The 23,125-nt window shown below is 40.5% G+C and overlaps 1 protein-coding gene across 1 annotated transcript in view; it reads right to left on the bottom strand.

Moving 5' to 3' along the window:
- The window catches only part of SVOPL (SVOP like), a 62,147-nt gene that overhangs the window by 22,177 nt on the left and 16,845 nt on the right, over positions 1-23,125 (bottom strand). The window contains exons 9-13 of the mRNA XM_036994492.2: positions 18,471-18,544; positions 15,504-15,709; positions 14,724-14,835; positions 13,989-14,070; positions 11,975-12,064 (exon numbers count right to left, since the gene is read on the bottom strand). Of these exons, the coding sequence (XP_036850387.2) occupies positions 11,975-12,064; positions 13,989-14,070; positions 14,724-14,835; positions 15,504-15,709; positions 18,471-18,544 (564 nt within the window). The remainder of the gene's footprint in view (positions 1-11,974; positions 12,065-13,988; positions 14,071-14,723; positions 14,836-15,503; positions 15,710-18,470; positions 18,545-23,125) is intronic.

The raw sequence follows: 23,125 nt of genomic DNA, 5'->3' as shown, positions 1-23,125 counted from the left end.
GCCCGCCAAGGCCCAATCACCCCTTTACACCTTCCCGCCGGCACCACCTAAGGCCCAATCACCTTCTGACCCACCCCTTCCTTGCTACCTGTATAAATTGAGCCTACAAACAATAAACTGTGTCAGCTTGATCAGACATCCTGTCTTGCTGTCCGTTCTTTGTGTCTCTTGCCCCTTCATTCTCTCCTCCAGGTCGTCGACCCCTGTTGATAGTCCTGCAGGTCGAGACAGGTGTGGACTTATTAAGTGGTCCCAGAATATTTAAAATTAACTTAACACAAGCAACTTCCTGCTCTGATGATTTCTCCCTAATATACCAGCATCTTGGTCTGGGGGTATATGAAAGAAGGCCACCTGCCCAGCCCCCAAGGTGGGCTGAGGTATCGTTTGCTAAAGAGTAAGTTAAGAATTTCTAACGTCTTAACTTCTTGGGTATTAAAATGCAATCTTATCTTTAAGGTGGAGTCCTTCCTGCCTTTTTCTGTGTTGTTTATGGCTCAGACTGCAGGCTAGATTAGTTTGCCCGGTTTGCAAAATCACTTCAACAGATCTGAAGGAGGAAAGGCAGCACACAGGCCTGGGCCTTTTAGCCTGCTAAGGTGAACCTTACACATGATTACAAATGATTAACATAATATAAACATGTGCTGCTCTTCTTTATCTGGGGAATATTAATTGATCTTACTGAAGAATGACTCTAGAGCTGAATGTTTAACACAGAGTTTTAGTAGGGGCTTTCCTGGCATGTACTTAGATTTCTCTGGCTGCAAATATCCTGCTTTGCTTTTACCAGAGGCCCTCACCCTACTCTGACTACACCCACGGTCCCTGTTTCAGTATTAACTTAAATAGACTGTCATATATATAAGATGTCTTATGTAAGCTGCATGATAACCAGAAAGCAAAAACCTATAAAAGCAAAAAACAAAAGAACGAGAAAGGAATCCAATCACACCATTACAGAAAATAATCAAGTCATAATGGGAGAGCAAGAGAAGAAAGGAACAAAGCCAGAAAGCAATGAATAAAATGGCAATAAGTACATACCTGTCAATAATTACTTTAAATATAAAAGGACTAATTCTCCAAACACAAGACAAGAGTAACTACTGGAGCAGCTACTAGCTGCATGGGCCGAAAAAAAAAGACCCATCTGTATGTTGCCTACAAGACACTCACTTCAGATGTAAGGATGCACACAGACTGCAAGGGAAGGGATGAAAAAGATATCCATGCAAAGGGAAACCAAAACAAAGCAGATGTAGTTAAGCTTATATGAGACAAAATAGACTTTAAGACAAAGGCTGTAATGAGAGATAAAGATCACTACATAATGATCAAGGGGTCATCCAAAAAGAGGATATAATAACATTTGTAAAGATTTATGTACCCAACATAGGAGTATCTGAATATACAAAGCAAATATTAGCAGACCTAAAGGGAGAAACAGGCAGCAATGCAACAGTGTAGTCGGGGACTTCAATACCCCACCTTCACCAATGGCCAGATCATTCAGACAGAAAATCAGTTAGGAAACACTGGCCTTAAATGACATGTCAGACCAGATGGACTTAAATATATACAAAACATTCTATCCAAAAGCAATAGAATACATATTCTAAGCACACATGGAACATTCTCCAGGACAGATCACATGACTGGCCAAGACTTTATTAAACAAGTCTTAATAAATTTAAAAAGATTGTAACCATATCAAGCATGTTTTCTGACCACAATGGTATGAAACTAGAAATCAGTCACAAGAAAACCAGAAAATTTACAAATATGTGGAGATTAAACAATATGCTACTGAACAACCAATGTGTCAAAGAAGAAATAAAAAAAATACCTTGAAACTAATGAAAATGGAAATATAACATATCAAAACTTATGGATGCATCAAAAGCAGTTCTAAGAGGGAAAGTTCATGGTGATAAATTCCTACATCAAGAAACAAGGAAGATCACCAATAAACAACCTAACTTTATATCTCACAGAACCAAAAAAGAACAAATAAAGCTTAAAGTTAGTAGAGAAAGGAAATAACCATGTGGAAATAAAATAGAAACTAAAAAGAATTAAAAAATCAATGAAATTAAGAGCTGCTTTTTGAAAAGATAAAACTGACAAGCGTTTGGCTAGACTCACCAAGAACAAAGGATAAAAAACTAAAAATCAGAAACAAAAGAGAAGACATTACAACTGACACCACAGAATTACAAAGGATCATAAGACTACTCAAAACAATTATACACCAACAAACTGGACAATTTAGGAGAAATGAGAACATTCCTATAAACATACAATCTACCAAAACTGAATCCTGAAAAAAATAGGAAATCTGAATAAACCAATGACTAGCAAGGAGATGGAATTGGTAATCAAAAACCTCCCAATAAACAAAAACTCAGGGCCAGACAGCTTTACTGATAAATCTAGCAAATATTTAAAGAAGAATTAATGCCAATCCTTCTCAAAACCTTCCAAGAGAAGGAAACATTTCCAAACTCACTTTCTAATGCCAGCATTACCCTGATACCAAAACTAGACAAGGCTGTCATAAGAAAATGACAAGCCCATATCTCTGATGAACATAGATGCCAAAGTCTTCAAAAAAATACTAGGAAACTAAATTCAACATATATTAAAAGGACCATACACCATAATCAAGTGAGATTTATTCCAAGGATATAAAGATGGTTCACCATCTGCAAATCAATGTGCTACACCACATTAACAAAAAATGAAGGATAAAAACCATATAATCATTCTCAAAAAATACACAGAAAACATTTGACAAAATTCAACATCCATTTATGATAACTCTCAACAAAATATAGAAGGCATGTATCTCAACATAATAAAGCCCATATATGACAAGCCCACATCTAACATCATTCTAAACAGTGAAAAGGATTCCCACTCTTGCCACTTTTATTCAACATAGGATTGGAAGTCCTAGCTAGACCAATTAGGCAAGAAAAAGGAATGAAAGGCATCCAAATTGGAAAGGAAGAAGGAAAACTATCACTATTAGCACCAAAAAACTGTTAGAATAAAGTAAATTTGCAGGATACAAAATATAAACATATATACAAATATGTTGCATTTCTATACACTAATAACAAACTATCAGAAAGAAGAATTACCCATCAACAACTCCGTCAGAAAGAATAAAATACCTAGGAATCGGTTTAACCAACGAGGTGAAAGACCTGTACACTGAAAACTATAAGACACTAATGAAAAAAATGATCAACAATAAATGGGGAAGATATTCTGTGTTCATGCGTTGAAAGAATATTGCTAAAAATCCCACACTACCCAAAGCAATCAACAGATTCAATGTAATCCCTATCAAAATTCCAATGGCATTTTTCACAGAAATAGAAGATTCCTAAAATTCATATGTAACCACAAAAGATGTGAATAGCCAAAGCAATCTTAAGAACAAAGCTGAAGGCATCACACCGATTTCAAACTATATTACAAAACCTGTAGTAATCAAAACAGTATGATATTGGCATTAAAAAGACACATGAATCAATGGAAGAAAATAGAGAACCCAGAAATAAAATGTGCATATGTGGTCAATTCACAATAAAGAAGCCAAGACCATACAATGGGGAATGGACAGTCTCTTGAATAAATGATGGTAGGAAAACAGGACAGCCACATGAAAAAGACTGAAACTGGACCACTACCTTAAACCATTCTCAAAAATCAACTCAGAAAATGGATTAAAGACTTCAGTGTAAGGCCCAAAACCATGAAAGTAATAAGTTCCTTGACATTTATGATGATTTTTTGGATTTGACACCAAAACACTGTAGGACCCCAACCTCCCTGAGAAATAAGTTAGCCTAAGAGTGGCCATCTTGAAGCCCAAAAAGCCATTCTGATATATGACTCAGAGGGAACAACTGAAACCAGGTAACTCCTCTGGAAAAACAAGTTAATCAATCATGACTGCTGGCAGCGCTAACCTCTCGGTTAGTTAATCATAAATGCCGACCCTACCTTGCTACACCCCCAGGACGTGGCACTAACCCAGAAATCGTAGGTTTGAAAAATTACTGCCTTTGTAGTATTGTTATCTTGCTATGTAGTATTGTTATCTTGTTATTACAAAATAATCTGTAACCATGGTAATCCTCTAGGGCTGAATGCCTCAGAAAATCCTATATAACCACTTAGTTGTAAGTGCTCAGGGTCCTCGTTGAGACCCGCTGCGACGGGCTGACTTGGACCCCAACTAGTTGGCTTCTGAATAAATTCCTCTTGCTTGTTGCATCAAGAAACGTCTTTGGTGAGTGATTTGGGGCGGCGCCTTCCTCAGGGGAATCCAACATTTGGGGGCTCGTCCGGGATCATGCGCTCACCCCGCTTCACTCCTGAAGTCGCTCTTGGAGGAAGAGGTAAGATTAGTGGCGCCTTGGTTTGTCTGTGTTCTGTTTTCTGTTTTTCAGTGAGACCGGTCAGAATTCTGAAAGGGGGTACCCACTGTCTGGCAGCTGTCCCGATCCCGTAAAGGGGTCGAGACTGCGGTCGGTAGACGTACTAGGAGCACCGCAGGCTGCAACCCTGGGGGACGCCTCGGGGAGGTTGGGAGGCCAGGGACGCCTGGTAGCCTCCCGTCTGTTTTTCTGGCAAGGTAAATCTGATGAGATAGGGTTGATTTTCAGGCGCCAGGAATATCAACCCTCTGATTCCTTTCGGTTTCTGTTTGAAAATCTGAGAAAAAAAACAAAAAGCGGCCGCTGTGTGTCTAATCTGTGTGTGTCTCTGTTTTTTGTGTCTTTCATGTGCCTAATAATTGTTATACTGACAATGGGACAGACTCAGACAACCCCCTAAATGTGTAAATGAATATATCTTTCTACCTCCGGATGGTATTAATGAAATTGATTTAAAGACAAGCGCTTGTGAAAATTGAGTGTTCTAAAACTTCCAGAAAACCTGATAAAAAAAGTGTTAAGCATTAATGCTAATTTGAGTTTGCCTGAGGTGGGCATGTCCTGGTAGTTGTCGGCTGCCTGAGTTTACCTAGAGTCATTTGAGTCATGTTATCTGCTAAATCTTTTAAGAATAGAATGCTTAGAAGCTTGGCTTTGTCTAGTGTTCAGTGGGGGTCTTGTGAGTAGGCTAGCATAGTTGTTGCAGGTAGGTGAACTGGATAAGTGTGGCAAGTGAACACCTTTTTAATTGTGTGTTGCAGTGTGTATGCCTACCTGCAGCCTGAGAATCTTTGTAGTAACTTAAGGCCTTAGAGTTTTGTTAAGTTGAGAAGATGTGCTCTGTGTTTGCTGGGAGATTGTGCTGTGAAGCTCATAGTTGCAGAAATTGTAGAATGTGTTCGTAAGTTTGTCAGTCTAGGAAATGTTGGTTTGACAGTTTGCAGTGTCCTGCTTCTCAGTGTTCACTGGAGCTTGAAGTTTCTAATAGTTTTGAGTTCTGGTTAGAACTGCTTAAAGTGATAGAGAGGGCATTTCTCTATGTTATGTTGAAAGATCACAGCAGTTTCTCATGCTTAAAGTCTCAGTGAGTTGCCATGAAATCGTAATGTTAAAGAGACTAAAAGCTAAAGTTTGTTAACAACTGTATAACCTTTATTTGCCTTTGAAATATTTTGTTATTAAAAATGATTGCATGGCCTGAAAAATTGAATTCCTAAGCAGAATAGTAACAAAGCTTTTTTCAGCTGATTAAATGCACTTAGTTAACAAACCAAAATTTATTAAACTGTAGAATCTGGACAAGATTATGTTTCTCCCAGAAAAACAGGTTTCACTGTAAAGGTTTAGATAGACGAACGTGTGACCACTTTTGAGAAAAGTTGTAATAGATTTTTTGAGAACCACCAGGTCTTCTTGTTTAATTTATATGCTGTATGTTTTAAAAAAAAAAAAAAACATGGGGGACTCTCCATATTTTTTAATGCAAATAATCTTAGAGCTTTTAATAGAATTTGCATAGCAGCTTATATCTACTATTAAAGAGTAAAACATTCTTGAAGCTTTCAGGGAAGACCTGTAAACTTAAGCACTTTCTCTGCTTTTTTGTATCTGGTCTTAGACACTTATGCTGAGTTATGTTCTTATTATTTTCACTGTTTGTAAGCTATTGATTGTAAGCCAAAGGTCATCATTTCTCAGTCCCTAAATGAAGAAGTAAAATGCCTGATCTCTTTCATCTCAAATCATATTTCTGGTCATATCTGAATATCTGTGTAAAAGAAAGAGACATTTAAATTTGAGATTCTGCTTAAACTTTTAAGTTGAATTTGACTATAGCCATATTCATTCTTTGTATGTATCTCTAACAGGTCTTTTGTATGCCTGGTGATATTATACTCTGCCTTGAGTTTAGACAGTTCTTTCAGCTAAATATGAATTTTTATTGTAGCTTTTTTCCCCTCCTGAAGATGAAAGCAGAAGAATCTACCATCTGCTACCATTCTCTCAAGAATGCTTAGTAACCTAGAATTAGTTTGACTTTCTGTATGTTGTCTTTAAAAATTGACAGCAGCAGTCTCCCCTGCTGCCCCACTTTTTAAGATATCTCGTTTACTGTGCTGAGTATATAGACAATAAATGTGTAATGATAGTTCTAAAAAAATTAAATGCAAAAAGGTGCTTTTACCTCTAGTTAACTCTGATATTTTCCAGAGGGCCCCTGGAACATGTCAGAAGAATTTTTTCTCACTAGAGAAAGTATTTGACTAATTTGGCTTATTTATCTGATATATATATATTTATTTACCAAGAAAGCACTGTCAAAGAGAATGATGCTAAACTTTGTTACTGAATGTTTTGTATTACAGAAATATCAGAATTTCCTTATGTCAACTGTTTTACAGTAAGCTCTCATCAGATCTTTAACCATTGTCATTTGTAAGTCTTTTGTCATTTATAGTATTATCCCTAAACTGGTAAAGAACTAGATTTCAGCAGAACAGGTATTAGTTACATAAGATTACATAAACTAAAGAAAATGATTTTGTGTCTTTTTGTTTCAAATGTTGCTGGTAAAGTGTTTTAACCTTGTTCTCTTAAACTGACAACAGTTTAGTAAATGACTATCTTTATGAGCAGAATTGAGACATCCTTCTCTCTACCTGATCCCTCCAGAGTTTAAAAACTTTCAGTGACTGTTTTTGTATTCCATGGCAGTATGTTTATTTGCACGAGTTCAATAAGAATCTGCTTTCCTTGTGAGAAGACTACTTAAAAACACTGGTTATACTACCGGGGCTTTGACTGGAATGTCATACCTGAGAGACATGTGTATGGACTCAGATGTGAACAACTTTAAGGAACTAAGATTGACTTTATAAAGCCAACAAAGCCCCTTGGAAGAACTGGCCTGGTACCTTGCTTACAGAGTTCCCAGCAGCCTTACCAGGTGAGTAAAGAAGGTCACTTCCTGGCAGGTGCAGAGACCTCGAGAAGAGAAGAATTCATCCAAATGTACAGGTACTGCAGGCAAAGCCTGATGGCAAGTCTGGCTTGGCTATCTGGCCTCAAGAGGCCTTTAAAAGTTCAATCTGAAATTCCTTACAAAAAGTTCCAGCAAAGCATATTTAAAAGAGCCTGTGTAATCAATTGCTCTTCTTGCTGCACCTGTGCAAATAATCAAGCCGGCTGTTAATTATTTTCTTAACCTAGTTACTTCTAGTAAAAATGAGAGTGATTTTAGAGAGAAGTATCGTTTCAATAATGCAGCCTCCTTCCAGAATAAAAAAATCCAACTCCAGATGTTGCTACATAACCTAATAACACAATTTGTTTTATCTTGCCTAGAAGCCACAAAACTGCAAATAGTAATAAAAATGAAACCCAGAATAGAAGCGCCAGCCTTCTGAAGCCCTCTCAACTGACCAGTGATGGAGACCTAGCTGCACCCTTTACTGCGCCCCCTTCTCAGCACAAAGCAGCCAGAGCGGTCATCGCCCCTTTTCCCTAGCAGCAGCTAGAGTCTCTATCTGTAGAAGAAAGAATGAGACCATACCCATAGCCTTCCCTGGTAAAAACGAGTATTTAATCCCTCCTCCCAAGGGATGGTGGGCTTGTAACACTGGAGTGACCCCATGTGTCTCTACTTCTGCCTTCAACTCCTCCCGTGATTTCTGTATCATAGTCCAGTTAGTTCCCAGACTAATGTATCATGATGACTTATCATTCGTGGCAGAATTAGAACCTAAACTAAGGTATAAAAGAGAGCCAGTCTCACTCACTCTAGCTGTATTACTAAGAGTAAGAGTCGCAGCCGGAGTAGGACCAGGGGCAGCTGCAATTACACAAGGAAACCAACATTACGAAGGACTAAGAATAGCTATCAATGAAGATTTGAGAACTATAGAACAGTCTATTTCTAAACTTGAAAAGTCCCTAACCTCTCTCTCTGAAGTAGTGCTGCAAAATAGACGAGGGTTAGATTTACTATTTCTAAAAGAAAGTAGATTGTGTGCAGCTCTAAAGGAAGAGTGCTGCTTCTATGCAGACCATACTGGAGTAGTAAGAGACTCAATGTCTAAATTAAGAGAAAGATTAGATCAGCGAAAGCGAGAACGAAAAGCTAACCAGAGCCTGTTTGAATCCTAGTTTTCTAGATCCCCATGGCTTACAACTCTAATATCCACTTTGGCAGGACCCCTGCTTATTTTAATATTGCTCCTCACCTTAAGTCCCTGCATTTTAAATCGAGTAATAACCTTTATTAGAAAAAGAGTAAGTGCTGTGCAGCTGCTAATGCTGAGACAACAGTATCATACCCTCACACAACAAGAAGAAACCAACATTCCATGATTAGAATGTTCAGAAAAAGAAGTGGGGAATGTAGGACCCCAACCTCCCTGAGAAATAAGTTAGCCTAAGAGTGGCCATCTTGAAGCCCAAAAAGCCATTCTGATATATGACTCAGAGGGAACAACTGAAACCAGGTAACTCCTCTGGAAAAACAAGTTAATCAATCATGACTGCTGGCAGCGCTAACCTCTCGGTTAGTTAATCATAAATGCCGACCCTACCTTGCTACACCCCCAGGACGTGGCACTAACCCAGAAATCGTAGGTTTGAAAAATTACTGCCTTTGTAGTATTGTTATCTTGCTATGTAGTATTGTTATCTTGTTATTACAAAATAATCTGTAACCATGGTAATCCTCTAGGGCTGAATGCCTCAGAAAATCCTATATAACCACTTAGTTGTAAGTGCTCAGGGTCCTCGTTGAGACCCGCTGCGACGGGCTGACTTGGACCCCAACTAGTTGGCTTCTGAATAAATTCCTCTTGCTTGTTGCATCAAGAAACGTCTTTGGTGAGTGATTTGGGGCGGCGCCTTCCTCAGGGGAATCCAACAACACAAAGGCAGCTAAAGCAGAAATAAACAAGTGGGACTACATCAAACTAAAAAGCTTCCGCACAAGGGAAACCATCAACAAAATGAAAAAACAGAATGGGCAGAAGTATTTGCAAGTCATGTATCTCATTAGAGGTTAATATTCAAAATATACAAAGAACTCATACAACCCAATACCAAAAAAACCTAAATATGTGATTTAAAAATAGGCAGAGGATCTGAATAAACATTTTTCCAAAGAAGACAAAGATGGCCAACAGGTATGGGTGCTCAACACGTCTAATTTTCAGAGATGTAAATTTAAACCACAGTGAGATATCACCTCACACCTATTAGAATGACTAGTACCAAAAAGACAAGAGATAACAAGTGAGGACGTGGAGCAAATGGAGCCCTTGTGCACCATTGGTGTGAATATAAAACTGACAGAGCCACCATGGAAAGCAGTACCGAGGTTCCTCAAAAAATTAAAAGTATAACTACCATATCCCAGCATCCCACTTCTGGATATTTATCTGAAAGAACCCAAAAAATGAACTCAGAGATAAACACACTCTCAAGGTCACTGCAGCATTATGTACAATAGCCAAGACACGGAAGCAACAGTAGTGCCCACTGATGGATGAATAGATGAAGGAAAGTGATATGCGTTACCCAGCCATAAAAAAGACTGAAATCCTAGCGCTTGTGGCAGCATGGACAGACCATTATGCTAGATGAAATCCATCCCCCAGAAAGGACTGTGCACACATCTGGAGGTTTTATGGCTAAAAACCCAGGGGACACCCCCTTGAGCACCTGGCTTTGGTGGCCAGCAGGGCTTACATTCACGGGTTCCACACAATTGTAACAAACAGAGAAAGTGTTCTTAACCAGCTATACCACAGGGCCCAGCAGCAAAGAGCCAGGAGCAAAGAGGAAGGAAGGGAGGGAGGGAGGGCGGAAATGACCCACAGGTACAGAGAACATTGATGGTGGCTAGTGGTGGGAAAAATGGGTAAAGGGGTCAAAAGGTACATAATTCCAGTCATAAAATAAATAAGTCATGGGGATACATGGAGAGCATGGTGACTATAGTTAATAATACTGTATTGCATAACTGAAAGTTGTTAAGAGGGTAAATCTTATGATTCTCATTCACAAGAAAAATTTGTAACTATGTGTGAAGATGGATGTTAGATTTCTTGCAGTGATCAATTCACAATATGTACATATACTGAATCGTGTTGTACACCTGAAACAATGATACCTCACTTTTAAAAACTATATGACCTGTGATCACATTTGGGTAAGATATGTAAGTATGTACATATACTTATGTTAACGAAGCTCTTTCAATATCTATTTATATTTGTTATCTCTAGCAAAATATTAGGTGCAACATTTTAGTTCTAGTTTGTAGTTTTTTATGTTTCCATTGTGGAAGAAAAAAAAAATCACGTGTGGTCAAAATTGCCTTTGGGCATCTCTTAAATCACTGAAAATACAACAAACAAACATATCTATGGGCCAAATTTAACACTGACAAAGGCACTCTCCTTAACCAAACTCTAGCCAGGCACCTCTGAGCCTCTTCTTGCCGAGGCCTCAACCTTGGTCTGTAAAAATGGGAACACACATGAAGTCTCATCACCACTCAAGGCTGCAACCCCAGGATGACCCTAGTCTCCTTACAGGAGGAAACCCAAGGCTACCAAAACATTCCCTGTTTGCTCCAGTTGACACGGAAAGAAATGGCCCATCTGGGTTTCACGTGAACCATCCCCCGTCCTGGTTTTTGCAGTTGTTCCATTCCCTGGCTCTGAGACTCTGCTCATCCTAGTCCCTCATTCTCCCTTTAAAATGCCCAGTCACCTCCATATAAATCAGTTGAATTCAGTTCCTACAGGACTTTCCCTATTGCAAGAGTTGTTACTGATTAAAATTTGTCCTAACCACTTTAACGAGTGTGCAGTTTTGTTGATCTTTGACAGCACACAGCTTCTCATTAAGCTTACTGCTCACTAGAAATCATTTGTGAAAATAAGAAATGGGTGTACTTCCCATTCCCATTTCCTTGTGAAGTTCTGTGTGCCATCTTTTGTTTTGAGTCACTGGGCTTCCGTGTTTCTGGAAAACGTCAGGTATTTGACAGGACAAAATCATTGCTCAGCTGCAACAATTCAGTTAGGGTTTTTTGAGACCCTTTATAGATAAAAGTCTGTCTTTCATCCTTATCTATGGTAGGGTATTTTTTTCTGTGCAGAAATTTAAAATGTTTATGTAGGCTTTTCCTGTATGTTTATACTATAAGAGGTCATGCCAGCGGCTTAAAACACTTCAATTATTACCCATTGCTCCTAAGTCCTCAAAAGGCCTACAAGGCACATTCCCTTCATTTTGCTCACCAAACCTCTTTTCTGTTCCCAGAACATACCAATTTCTGTCCCATCCCCAGGCCCTTGTGCCAGCTGCATCATTTAGCTTCTTTCACCACCCCAGTTCCCCCAGTTCTGTACCTCCAGAACACGAAGCAAGCAGAACCCCTTGCTTACACCCTGAGCCTGAAAGGACCAGGTCCCTCTTTCTCCACCTCCTTGAGACTCATCCTGCCAGCTGAGACTCCGGGGCCATACCTGGGATATAAAGGGTGCCACCATTGCACCAATGCGACACAGGGAGCCGCTGGTCCCCATCCCCAAAGCTCGCATCGTCGTAGGGTAGACCTGAGGGGAGGAAGCACCCGTAGTTAGGCCTCTTCCGCCTTGTCCTTGGGCCTCCCCACCCCAGGCCAGGCTTCCGCTCACATAAAATAACGATGATTATACCGGGGTACAGGAAACACAATAGGAGATGTTCATTTTCTCAGTATACAACTTTGAATTTCTAAGTAATGACTATTAGAAAAAAAACACTTAGAAATTATCCTTTCAGTAACCAAATTCAAAAATATCTGTTTAATTGAATATTCCAAGTATACTTTTAGAAAGATAAGTTCTGGAATCAGATGAAAGATGTTCACTTGAAGGCTATAACTGTATCAGGGTGGTTCCATTGAAAGGGAAGGAAGTACTCCCTAAATAACGCTGATCTTTAACACACATACAGTGTAAATCACTCACTAGCACACAAGGCACATGCTACACCATTGGCTGTGTCCTCACTGCAACATCCTATGGTATAATCTACTTTCTGGCTGCCACTTTCTTAGATTTATAGTAAAACCTCATTAATCTGTACTCCATTCATTTAGAATTCTTGTAGGAACCTTCAGAAGTTTAATAAGTAAGCAAATACTATCAATAAAGATTGAACGGAGACTATTTCATATTGAAAGAATGGTTTTTCATAAATCTAGAGAATTTTCTCTTGATGCTGTGTAATACCAATAAAACAGTTTTTAAGCAATTCACTAAAGCAAAGCACGTAGCCTTTACTTGGTCACGTCTTGTTAGGCGCCATTGGTCAAATGCAAAGGCAAGATGCTTTCCTGCCTCAGTGGCCGCCCCTGTATTTGTGAGAAGAGCTGGGGGCCGTGGGCCTTTTCAAGGAGGCTTTTTCCTTTCCCTGAAAAATGAGGCTTCTGGCCATAACCAAAAAGAATGGATTCCGAAACACAGTGATGTTCTTTTCTTTACTCTAGTATCAATAAAAGTCTTTTATGTTTTGACAATTCTGGGAAGTGGAATAAAAATGACCACCTTTAGGTACACATCCTTGTGTTTTCTTTAAAACAATAAATATCAGAGAAAATACTCAGAAATGACCCTTTAAATGAACATTCCAAAATACGCTAAATGGGATATTCCAAACAGAATTTAAGCGGCACCCCATATTACACATAGATGTTTTAGGCTTATAAATTCACAAAATAGTTTCAAAAGACTTTGTTAATGGAACATAATAGTATGTCAAATATGTCATCATTTCCTATTTGTAAACTGTGTAGGGGGTATTTTTCTCTGAGGCTTTAACCGTTTTGACATGCCGTATCTATAATCGGCACAGACTTCCACATTTCCCTCTCTTTCCATCTTCCCCAGCTCAGTGAATGACAAAACCAGTTAAAATACTACTAAGTTTCCTATTATTCAGATATTCATTTCTAGAAATATTAGGTCTTTAAAGTGGGCGTTGGAGGAAATCCTTTAAGCTCCTTCAGGTAGTACCTTGCATATAGATGTATTAATTCAATACATACATTAATGAAGAATGCATCATTATATTCAAATTTAAGCTACATGTGGCAAATAACAGATGGAGGGGGAAATGATGTTTCAAAAGAATAAAGGTGAAAAAATACATTCTAACTTGAAAAAGGGAAGTAAGGAGTTTTACATTTTAACAGCGACGCGCTGTTCCCGGCCTGTTTCTTCTGGAAGCGTGATGCCAGGGCAATGGGTTGCTCTTGACATGCATGCTGTTTGGTGAGAAAGGGCCACTCTTTCCTCTCAGAGACGGGCTTTCACTGGGCTCACTGAGGAAGAGGAAACTCCCTATCAGGACAAACCTCCCGGAGTCATTTTAACGGGATGTTTTCAGCAGATTGTCAGAAGTCAGCAGAAGCCAGGGAGGCCTTATCTATGCATGGACACCTGAAGTGGTGCCCCTTGCACACCTTGATATAACCAAGCCCTTCCCAGAACTGACCTCCGCGGTGTAAATGTAGATGGTGTTGAAGTTGGCTGCCACCAGAGCCCGCAGCACGAAGAGGAAGCCTATCAGGCCGGCGCTACGGAGCACGAAGGGAGGGGAGTGTGAAGGCCACACGGGCAGCCTCCAATGGCCCTGACCAAGCGCGTTCCAGACGCTAACGCCCACCCCCAGTGAGCCAGGCCCTGGGAGGCACTGCTGTCAACTGCCCGGACTGTAAATGTCCGACTCAAACCTTCCATCCTATTCCCTGGCCTCCAACTCCCCCAAGGGCCCGTGCCAGTCCGGCCCCAGATTAGCCCACCTTTCACCCTTTGTCCCCCGAGTGATACATAACTGAAGCCACTCTGGGGTTGCAAATTTAAGAGTGAAATGAATTCTGACACCACAGGTGTCTATATCACTAAACTATCTTGACAATGGTCCAGATAATTCTTGAGTCCTAATTCTCCAGGTAGCTTTGTGGAAAGATCCTAAATATCCTGGTGGGGGAAGTGAGTACAGCAACAGGGGCACCCATATCCCGTGACAGCCGGGGAGGGGCCGGGTCAGCGGAAGAGGGTGCGGCAGGTACCAGGCAAGGTGGTTCTAGCCAAACGCCAGCCCGCTCTCTGCTCTCCCGGGGAAAGGGGCTTGCCCCCAACACCCGCTGCACACTCTGGGTCAGGAAACCGTGTTTTAAAAACCACCGCACAAAACTAGATTGTTTCAAAGCAACTAGAGAGAAAATACCTTGAAGTGCAAATATTGAGGAGAAGGAAGAATAAAGCCGTGCTTGCCATGGTAATAGAAAGGCTCAGCCGTCTGCCCAGGAAATTGATGCCCAGGATATTTAAAGGATTCACTAGAAAGCAAAGGACAAAGACAGCTGCTGGAACCCTGAAAGCAAGTGGCATTTATCACCACTGGCACGGATTCCTCATTGTCATTTCAGAAAGAAGCCTCTTCATCCAAACCTCATGCATATTCGAGCTCAGCCCGTCACACTGCCATCAACTTCACGACTGCTTCAGTGCACTGTCCCCTCGTGGGTCCAAGAACGGCAAGCACTGGTGCATATAAAGGATATTTATGCCCAAGATGTTCATTGTATCATCTAGGTTTACTGCAAATTGCCAGCTTGCTAGACCTACATTTTAATTGTTTAATACTGTTTTTCATCAAGTTCAAGGTGCCTTAATTTTAAGTACCATTATTTTATGTCCACTAAAACAGAAAGTGCTTCAAATTGAAATCCAGCAAGCCATTGTAAGACACATCCCAATTGCAGAAACGTTGGGACGTGAAAAAAACAATGCATCTTAGAATTGATACAACGTAGGAATTCAAAGCTGTCCTCCAGATTTCTCCTCCTCACACCAATCCATCGGACACATGGCAGCAGGATTGGGGGACGTGTTCACTTCTACCGGGCAAGACCCCGTCTATGACAGGGTCGCACTTCCCTCCCCCGAGGCTCCGAGTTGCTGGCTCCCCACCCCAGAGAGGGACCCGACAGAGAGAGACGGTTACGAGCGATCTCGCCCACGGTGCTGATGATCATGGTCCTGTAGTCGGAGGGGGCGAACAGGTGGCAGTAGCAGGGGCTCTGGCTCCCCCCGGCGGCCTCCGCGGTCACTGCCGCCGCGGACTCAGCCCGCGAACCACAGACCAAGTCCCGCTCCAGCAGCTCCGCGCTGGCCAGGATGACCCCGTAGTAGGCGAAAGAGATCCCCAGCCTGCAAGCGAGAAAACAATGGCGTTAGGAAAAGCTGTCTCCGGGCCTCAGCGGGGCGGCGCGTCCCAGGTGCAGGCCCCTTGCCTGGGACCGGAAGGGGGCGGGTCACACACCGGGAGACTGCAGGGTGGCCTTCCCGGAGGTTAGGCGGTGGGCAATCCATCTGCAAGAGCAGGACGGGGCGTGGAGGACCCCTCAGCCAGGAGGAGGTTCAAGTGTGGGCTTGTTTCCTACCCCTGCTATAACAAGTTAGCCGAAACTTGGTGGCTTTGAACAACACACATTTATTATCTCACAGTTCTGCAGGTGAGAAGTCCTGTAGGTCTGGCTGCTTTCTGCGCTCCGAGTCTCACAAAGCAGAAATTGAAAGCACAGGACAGGACCTCAAGCATTTCTGGTGGAGAGAATCCGTTTCCAGGCTCACCCAGAGGGTTGGCACATTCAGCTCCATGTGGCTGTAGAACTGCTCTCACTTCTCGTTGGCTGCTGACCCGTTGAACCCCGCCTCTACAGGCTCCCGTCATTCCCTGCCTTTAAAGCCAGCTACAGTGGGGCGAGTGTTCGTGCTTCGGCCCCATCTCCCCTTCTCCCTTGTCTCACGCTTTCTCTTCAGCTCCATCTTTCTGATTCCCACTGGAAAAATTTCTCTAGTTTTAAAGACTCAAGTGATTAGATTGGCCCCACCTGTTCCATCCAGGATGCCCTCCCTATTTTAAGGCCTGTAACTTTTTTATAGCTACACAGGCCCTTCACATCAGCACCCCAATTGGTGTTTGGTTGAATCAATATGCGTTGGGAATCTGGAGGGTTGGGAATCTTTAGATTTCTGCCTATCACAAAATGTCTTCAGCAGACCATGAGGAGACACAGGTTTTTGCTTTTGCTTTATATTTTCTCCCCTTGTTCCCCCTGCCTATTCTTTAATAGATATTTTTGTTGAAATATAATAACAATATACAGAAAAGTTTATATAACAAAGTCAAGAAAAAGAATAATATCAGCCTCCCAGCAGCTCCCCTGGGGCTTCTCTGTTTAGCAGAAATAGTTGCAAAAGCCAGCTGTAAAAGACACCTGGACAATTGGGAAATCACGTATGTTCTGGGTATTGGATGATATTAACGTGATGATTGTTAGTCTTGTCGGTGTGATGATGGGATTGGACTCAGCTAAGACAATGTCCTCAAGTAGTTGAGGCTCTTCCTCAGTGAAGTATCTGGGGATGAAACGACATGAAGGAGGCCTGGGACTTGCCTGGAAATAGTCTGACCCAGGAAAACACAGCTGAAGCAAATATGAGTGAATATCAACCGTTATCAGGTGGGGGTGATGAGTAAAACAGTTTACCATGGTATCCTCTCTACTTTCATGTGCCTTTGGAAGTTTGCAAAATGAAATATTTAAAAAGAAAACAATCACAATACCTCCTCTTGTTATTAGCTTTAGTTTATTTTATTTCCAATATTATGTATGTTTTTAAAGTCTCAAGAGGAGACATACCAACCTATTAACAGTGACTATATCTGGGAAAGGCAACTACTTTCCTGAATTAAAACATTATGATTTTGCATATTTTCTATCTTTACATAACTAGAATCACATAATATGTATTCTGTATGTCTGACTTCCTTTGCTCATAATTATATTTGTAAGATTCAGCCATGTAGCATGTAGAGCACTAGTTTTCTTTTTCATTGTTGTATAGTATTCTACTTTATGAACATAACACAACCAATAAACAGTTGGTAGACCTCTGGGTTGTTTGTATTTTTGGAGCTGATACAAAGAAAATAATACTATGGACTTTCATGTAAATGCCTTTGTAAACATGTGTGCTTTTCTATTGGATATAAACCTCAGAGTGGAATTGCTGAACCAAACAATATGCATATTTTCAACCATAATTAGGCATCGCTAAATAGTTTTCCGAAGTGTTTGTACAATTTGATCTCAAATCAGCAGTGTATGCAAATTTGTTACTTTGCATCCTTCCTAACTTGATATAGTCTTCTTAGTTTTAGCCATTCGGGTGGATTTGTAATGGTGTCTTCTTTAGTTTTAGTTTGCATTTCCCTGGTGACTTTAAGGTTGAGCATGTTTTCATGTTTATTTGTTATACATTTTTGGTCAAGTGCCTGTTCAAGTCTCTTGTCTATTTCTCTACTGGGTTGTGCATCTTTTTCGTGTTGAAAAAAATGTATTTTATTATATAAATTGTTGGATATATTTATTGGAACTGTCTTCTCCCAGTTGATGGCTTACCTTTCAGACCCTTCCTGCCAGCTCATGGGACATAGTTCCTAATTTAATATATTCAAACTCATCAATCTTTTCCTTTATACTTGGCACTTTTTATGTCTTGTTTAGAAAATCTTTGCTTATTCAAGGTGATGGCTGCAGAGAAATGGAGCACAGAGAGGACCACCAGCATCCATTACATTGACTTGATTACTGGCGCTAACTTCAAAAGATCAGGTTCTGTCATGTGGCAACAAAAATGACCAGGCCACAGAAGGTTAGAAAGTGAGCTCATATGAAAAATAAAAAACTAGTTGTAGACAACTTCTTTCTCCTTTTAAAAAATTATATGTATTTGTCTATTGGTTTGTCGGTTGGCTGGTTGGCGGTAGTAGAAGAAAAATAAGACATGCTGGAGTTGGCTCTGTGCTTCTCTCCCCAGGAGTACTCAGAGTGTGTTTACTTTCAGAGGCTTTCTCCAAATGCTTGTTTACTTAAAACTTGTTTTGAAATAATTACATTCTTACCATATGACCCAGATCTGTAATGTGGTCCGCAAATATTTAGCATCCAACAGGTCTGCAAATCTTCCTCTTTTTTCCTGGGGTAGTGAAAAGGGAGAGGCAGGATAGATTCAGTGGTGAAAGCGTCTCTAATATTTTAGATAACAGAAGAACAGCATGGGAAAGTGGGGCAGCACAGCCCCCATGAGTACACCTCAGCCCACCCCACAATAACTGCAACCTTCATCCCAGCTCGCCCGTCTTTGTGCACCTTTCGTTGTCACTGGCAAGGATGGAAACCCCCTGAATTGAAGATTCTAATCCTTTCACACACCCTCTCCTCACCAGTGCCAGCATCAGTGGGGTGGAATATGGAAAACAGGAGGGTTCCTGACAGGTAACCATAAAGCTGATGGCAGATTCTTTGGACTTTAACATTAAAGTGAAAGACCTAATATTTAAAGAGGGTGCATTGCTTGTGTATGAAAAGAGAAAAGGCATAAATTTGGAAAGATGATAAAATGCTCCATGGCTTTTTATATCTTCAGGGTAATTAGCAAAACTTCTGTCCTTTGGGGAGGAAAAAAAAAGTTCTATCTATAGTCAGGCTTATTAAATACTTTTTGGATATAAACAAGTGAGGATGGGGGATGGGTCATACAAGATTGGGTAATAATAGATTCTTATATAAGTCTAGAAACGCTTCAGGGCAGGCTCAGGTGAAAACCAATTGCTCTTTTCTCACAAACTGACCCGGGATCACAGGCCCCTCTAGAGAGACCAGGAGTGTGGCCCTCAGTGGTCCAGATTTTGTGGTCACAGAAAGTTCACGTTTAAGTGGACCTTAGAGGTCTTGTGCTCAGTGACTTTTAGGCTTAGCTCTTGGAGGTCACTGTGGGTGGAGGGGAGCAACTGACACTCCCCTTTCATCTGCTTTACATGTTGGGGATCTGGCTGTTCATCATTTGAAAACCTCTGAGCTAGTCCTAGCCTCCTGTTTTTTTTTCACACAGAGAGGGTAAGTGACTTGTCCAAGGTCACACAGCCTTTCAGAGGCAGAGCCAGTCTAGAGTCCTGGTCTTCTGGGCACCAGCCCTGAGACTTGCCCCTCACCTCTCTGCCATGCCCCTTTGAGTTCACATGTGACTATGGTCTCCTCCCCTCTCCAAGTGTCACTAGAGATTCAGAAAGCTCAGGCTGCAGTCAATCATAATGAATCACAAATTTTACCCTCTGGTTGTAAACCTTTGGTGTTTGGCTGTCCACAATCCAAACTGGTGGACTCATTCCCCTCGTCTATGGTGTGGCCCTTCCTCAGCCAGTCCCCCAAATGCCTTCGGTCTCTGCATCAGGAGTGAAGCTGCCTCTGGGCATCTTGGCCAGCCTCCATGAGGCACTCTGCCCCTCCACGGCAGCCAGTGAGACCAAACCGAGCGCACAGCCCTGCTCTCATCTCCACTCACACTATCGCCCTGGCTCACCGTGGCCTCTTCCCTCCTGACACTGCCTCTCCTTTCAGTGTTCAGTTTCTGCCCCGCTAACCCCCTGAAGGCGGCTCCTACTGCCCTCTGCTCTGATCCTATACGTATGCTGTTGGCGCCGCTGTCCTGGCTCTGCGCATCTGGACTGTTTGTTACTGATTCTTTGTTATGTGGGCCTAAGCTCACTAACCGGATTGTAAGACCCGAAGGCGGGGTTATTACTTGTAGCTCTGCATCTCCAGGGCCTTGGCTGATTGGTGACCTTGGAGAAGGACAAGATCATTTCATAGGCATGATGGGTGGAGGCTGTAAACTGGCAAGAAAAGGAAAGCCCGACGATGAGGGAGGAAGAAGAGAAGGGTGTGAGAGGGAAGGTGGAGAATGCAGACGAGTGGAGGAGGGAGGGCGGTTGCTATGGGAACTGAGACCCCGAAAATCAGTACAGTAACAATACTGTATTATATATTTGAAGTAGTTAAGAGAATAGATCTAAAATGTTCTTGCCAAAAAAGAAATGGATTTGTGACATGATGGAGGTATTAACTAACACTATGTTGGTAATCATTTTGCAATACTGTAAGTGTATCAAATCAACACCTGCACACCTTAAACTTACACAGTGTTGTATGTCAATTATATCTCAATAAAGTTGGGAGAGAGGGATTAAAAAAAAAAAAAAAGAACAGGTTCTTCCACAGCCATGCCAGCCCTAGTAAGAACTGGCATGTGTTAACTAAGACCTCTTTGGGGATATGACATGAAATAAGCTAGACACAATACTATGATCCCTCTTATCTGCAATTTACCTAGAATAGGCAAATTCATACACAGAAAGTAGGAATTACCAAGGGCTGGAGGTGGGTAGGCATGAGGAGGTATTGCCTTATTGGTATAGAGTATCTGTTGGGGATGATGAGAAAGTTCCAAATGCATTTAATGCCACTGAATTCTATACTTAAAAATGGTTAAAATGGTAAGTTTTATGTTATGTGTATTTTATCAGAATAATAAAGGAGGAAGAGTGGACAGGAAAGCAGGGGAAAGAGCTGGTCGGAGGAAGAAATGGAGTTTTAAGCATGGTAAATGTGAGATTTACATTCTTATCAATTCCAAGTATCAATACCCTATGGGGAGATAAAGATAGGGGACTCGAATGGGGGCGGAACTGGCCCCTTCGGCAGAGGTCAAGTCCTGAAGCTGGTCTGGATCTCCGCATTCCCAGATGTGCTCAAGGTTCATGCTGAGGGTGTGTCCTGCTGCTCCCCAAACAAATGTCTTCTTCAGCAGGTTCACAAAGCATCTTATTAGTGTAGGTGCTACTTAGAGAGCAAGAAATTGGCATGTACTGTTGATAAGAGGGTTATGAACCTATAAAAATATTTCAGAGGACAATTGCAAAAATAAATGAGCCACACAGCACAGGAAATAGGAAGGACGGACCAGATAAAAAGATAACTTTAGAAATTCCATTTAGAAAATCTATTTTAAAAACATAAAATAGATAGGGATACATTTTATAAGAAACATACAAGAAGTAAATAAGCAGCTATAAAATGCTGAAGAATATAAAAAGACTTGAATAAGTGGGGAAATATACTTGTATCAGAACAGGAATACTCAGTATTATGAAAGTGCCAATTCTCAGTATATGAATCTATAACTTCAACACAATCCCAATTAAAGTCTTACAGGTTTTGGGGGAAATTGGGAGAAGATCTTGACAAGGTAACTTCAAAGTTGTTCTAAAAAAAAGGACTGAGAAAATAGCAATGGGAAATTCTGAAAAAGAACTTTGACCAGGGAGACTTACTCTACTAGATATGAAAAGCGTATTGCACAATACTGTAATTCAAACAGTGTCACATTGGGTAAACAGTGTCACATTGGGCCAACAGTTAACCTGTAGACTTTCCCCAACAACATGAAATGCCCTCTTTATTGTATAATTTAAATCCCCATATATACTTGATCTACAAATCTATCATCAGAACATAAAAGAGTATTCAAAAATAGATTAAAGTATACAAGGGATGGATTATTCAATGAAAATATATGAGTGCAACTGGGTCGTTAGCCATTTGGATACAACAGAGCTAGATCTCTACCATGTTCTTATACCCAATTAAACCCAGAGAAAGCCAATATTTATATATTAAGGATGAAACCAAATTAATCCAGTAGATAGGAGAGGAAAAAAATAATGTGGTTGTAAAAATCAAGTCAGAAACCAAAAGAAAGACAGTAGTAAAAATGTCAAAAATCTAAATAGATCCTGGATTTTAAAGTAACAGACCTAATTTAGGAAAACTTACGAACAACATGAAGCTAAAATACCAGACAAAAATGATTTGGAAGATGAGATTGGGACAGAATTAACGTCTTTAAAGTCCATGTGTTGTTCAGAAGATGGATAGAGATACCAAACAGCATTAGCTATGGTAGGTGCATGTTTTCAATATTTAAGGACTACCTCTATAATAAAATAAAGAGACTGCATAAATTCCAAGGCAGTAGAAGGAACAAAACATACAGGAAAAAGCAAACCTAATCAATCTAATAGCTGGTAGGAAAGGAGAAAAGGAAAGACACGGTTAAGAGAAAATAAAAGGTAAAATGACAGGAGTAAGCCTGAATATATTAGTAATCACAATTGTAATTGGTGTAAATGGATCAAACTCATTATTAAAAGACATAGAATATCAGATTGAATGAAAAAGTAAAGATCATATATATATATATATATATATATATACATACATATATATATATACACATACATATATATATATACACATACATATATATATACACACACACACACACACATATATATATGTATATATATATGTAGCAAAGCACAACAGAAAGGCTAAAAATGAAGGCCTGGAAAAAGACACATAAAGGGAAACACTACATAGCTAGTTTAATATATTAATATGAGAGAAAATAAACTTAAGGCCCAAAGCAGTATAAAGATAAAGAAATACTTCAAATAATAAGATGAATCTACACACTGCATAAGTCAATCATATGCTAGGATGCAGTGAGATATCCTCAAAATACATGAACTGTCAGGCCTATAGTAGAAATGAACAAAACCATCACCTTGTGGAAAACCTGTTAGTGCAACCAGGCAAACTCTAGAACAAGTATCAGATATTTACATGGCACAATGAACAATATGTAACTATATAACAG

The sequence above is a fragment of the Manis javanica genome, chromosome 6 (genome assembly GCF_040802235.1).
Source record: "Manis javanica isolate MJ-LG chromosome 6, MJ_LKY, whole genome shotgun sequence".
Taxonomy (NCBI): Eukaryota; Metazoa; Chordata; class Mammalia; order Pholidota; family Manidae; genus Manis; species Manis javanica.
This window is presented reverse-complemented; position numbering and strand designations above follow the sequence as displayed.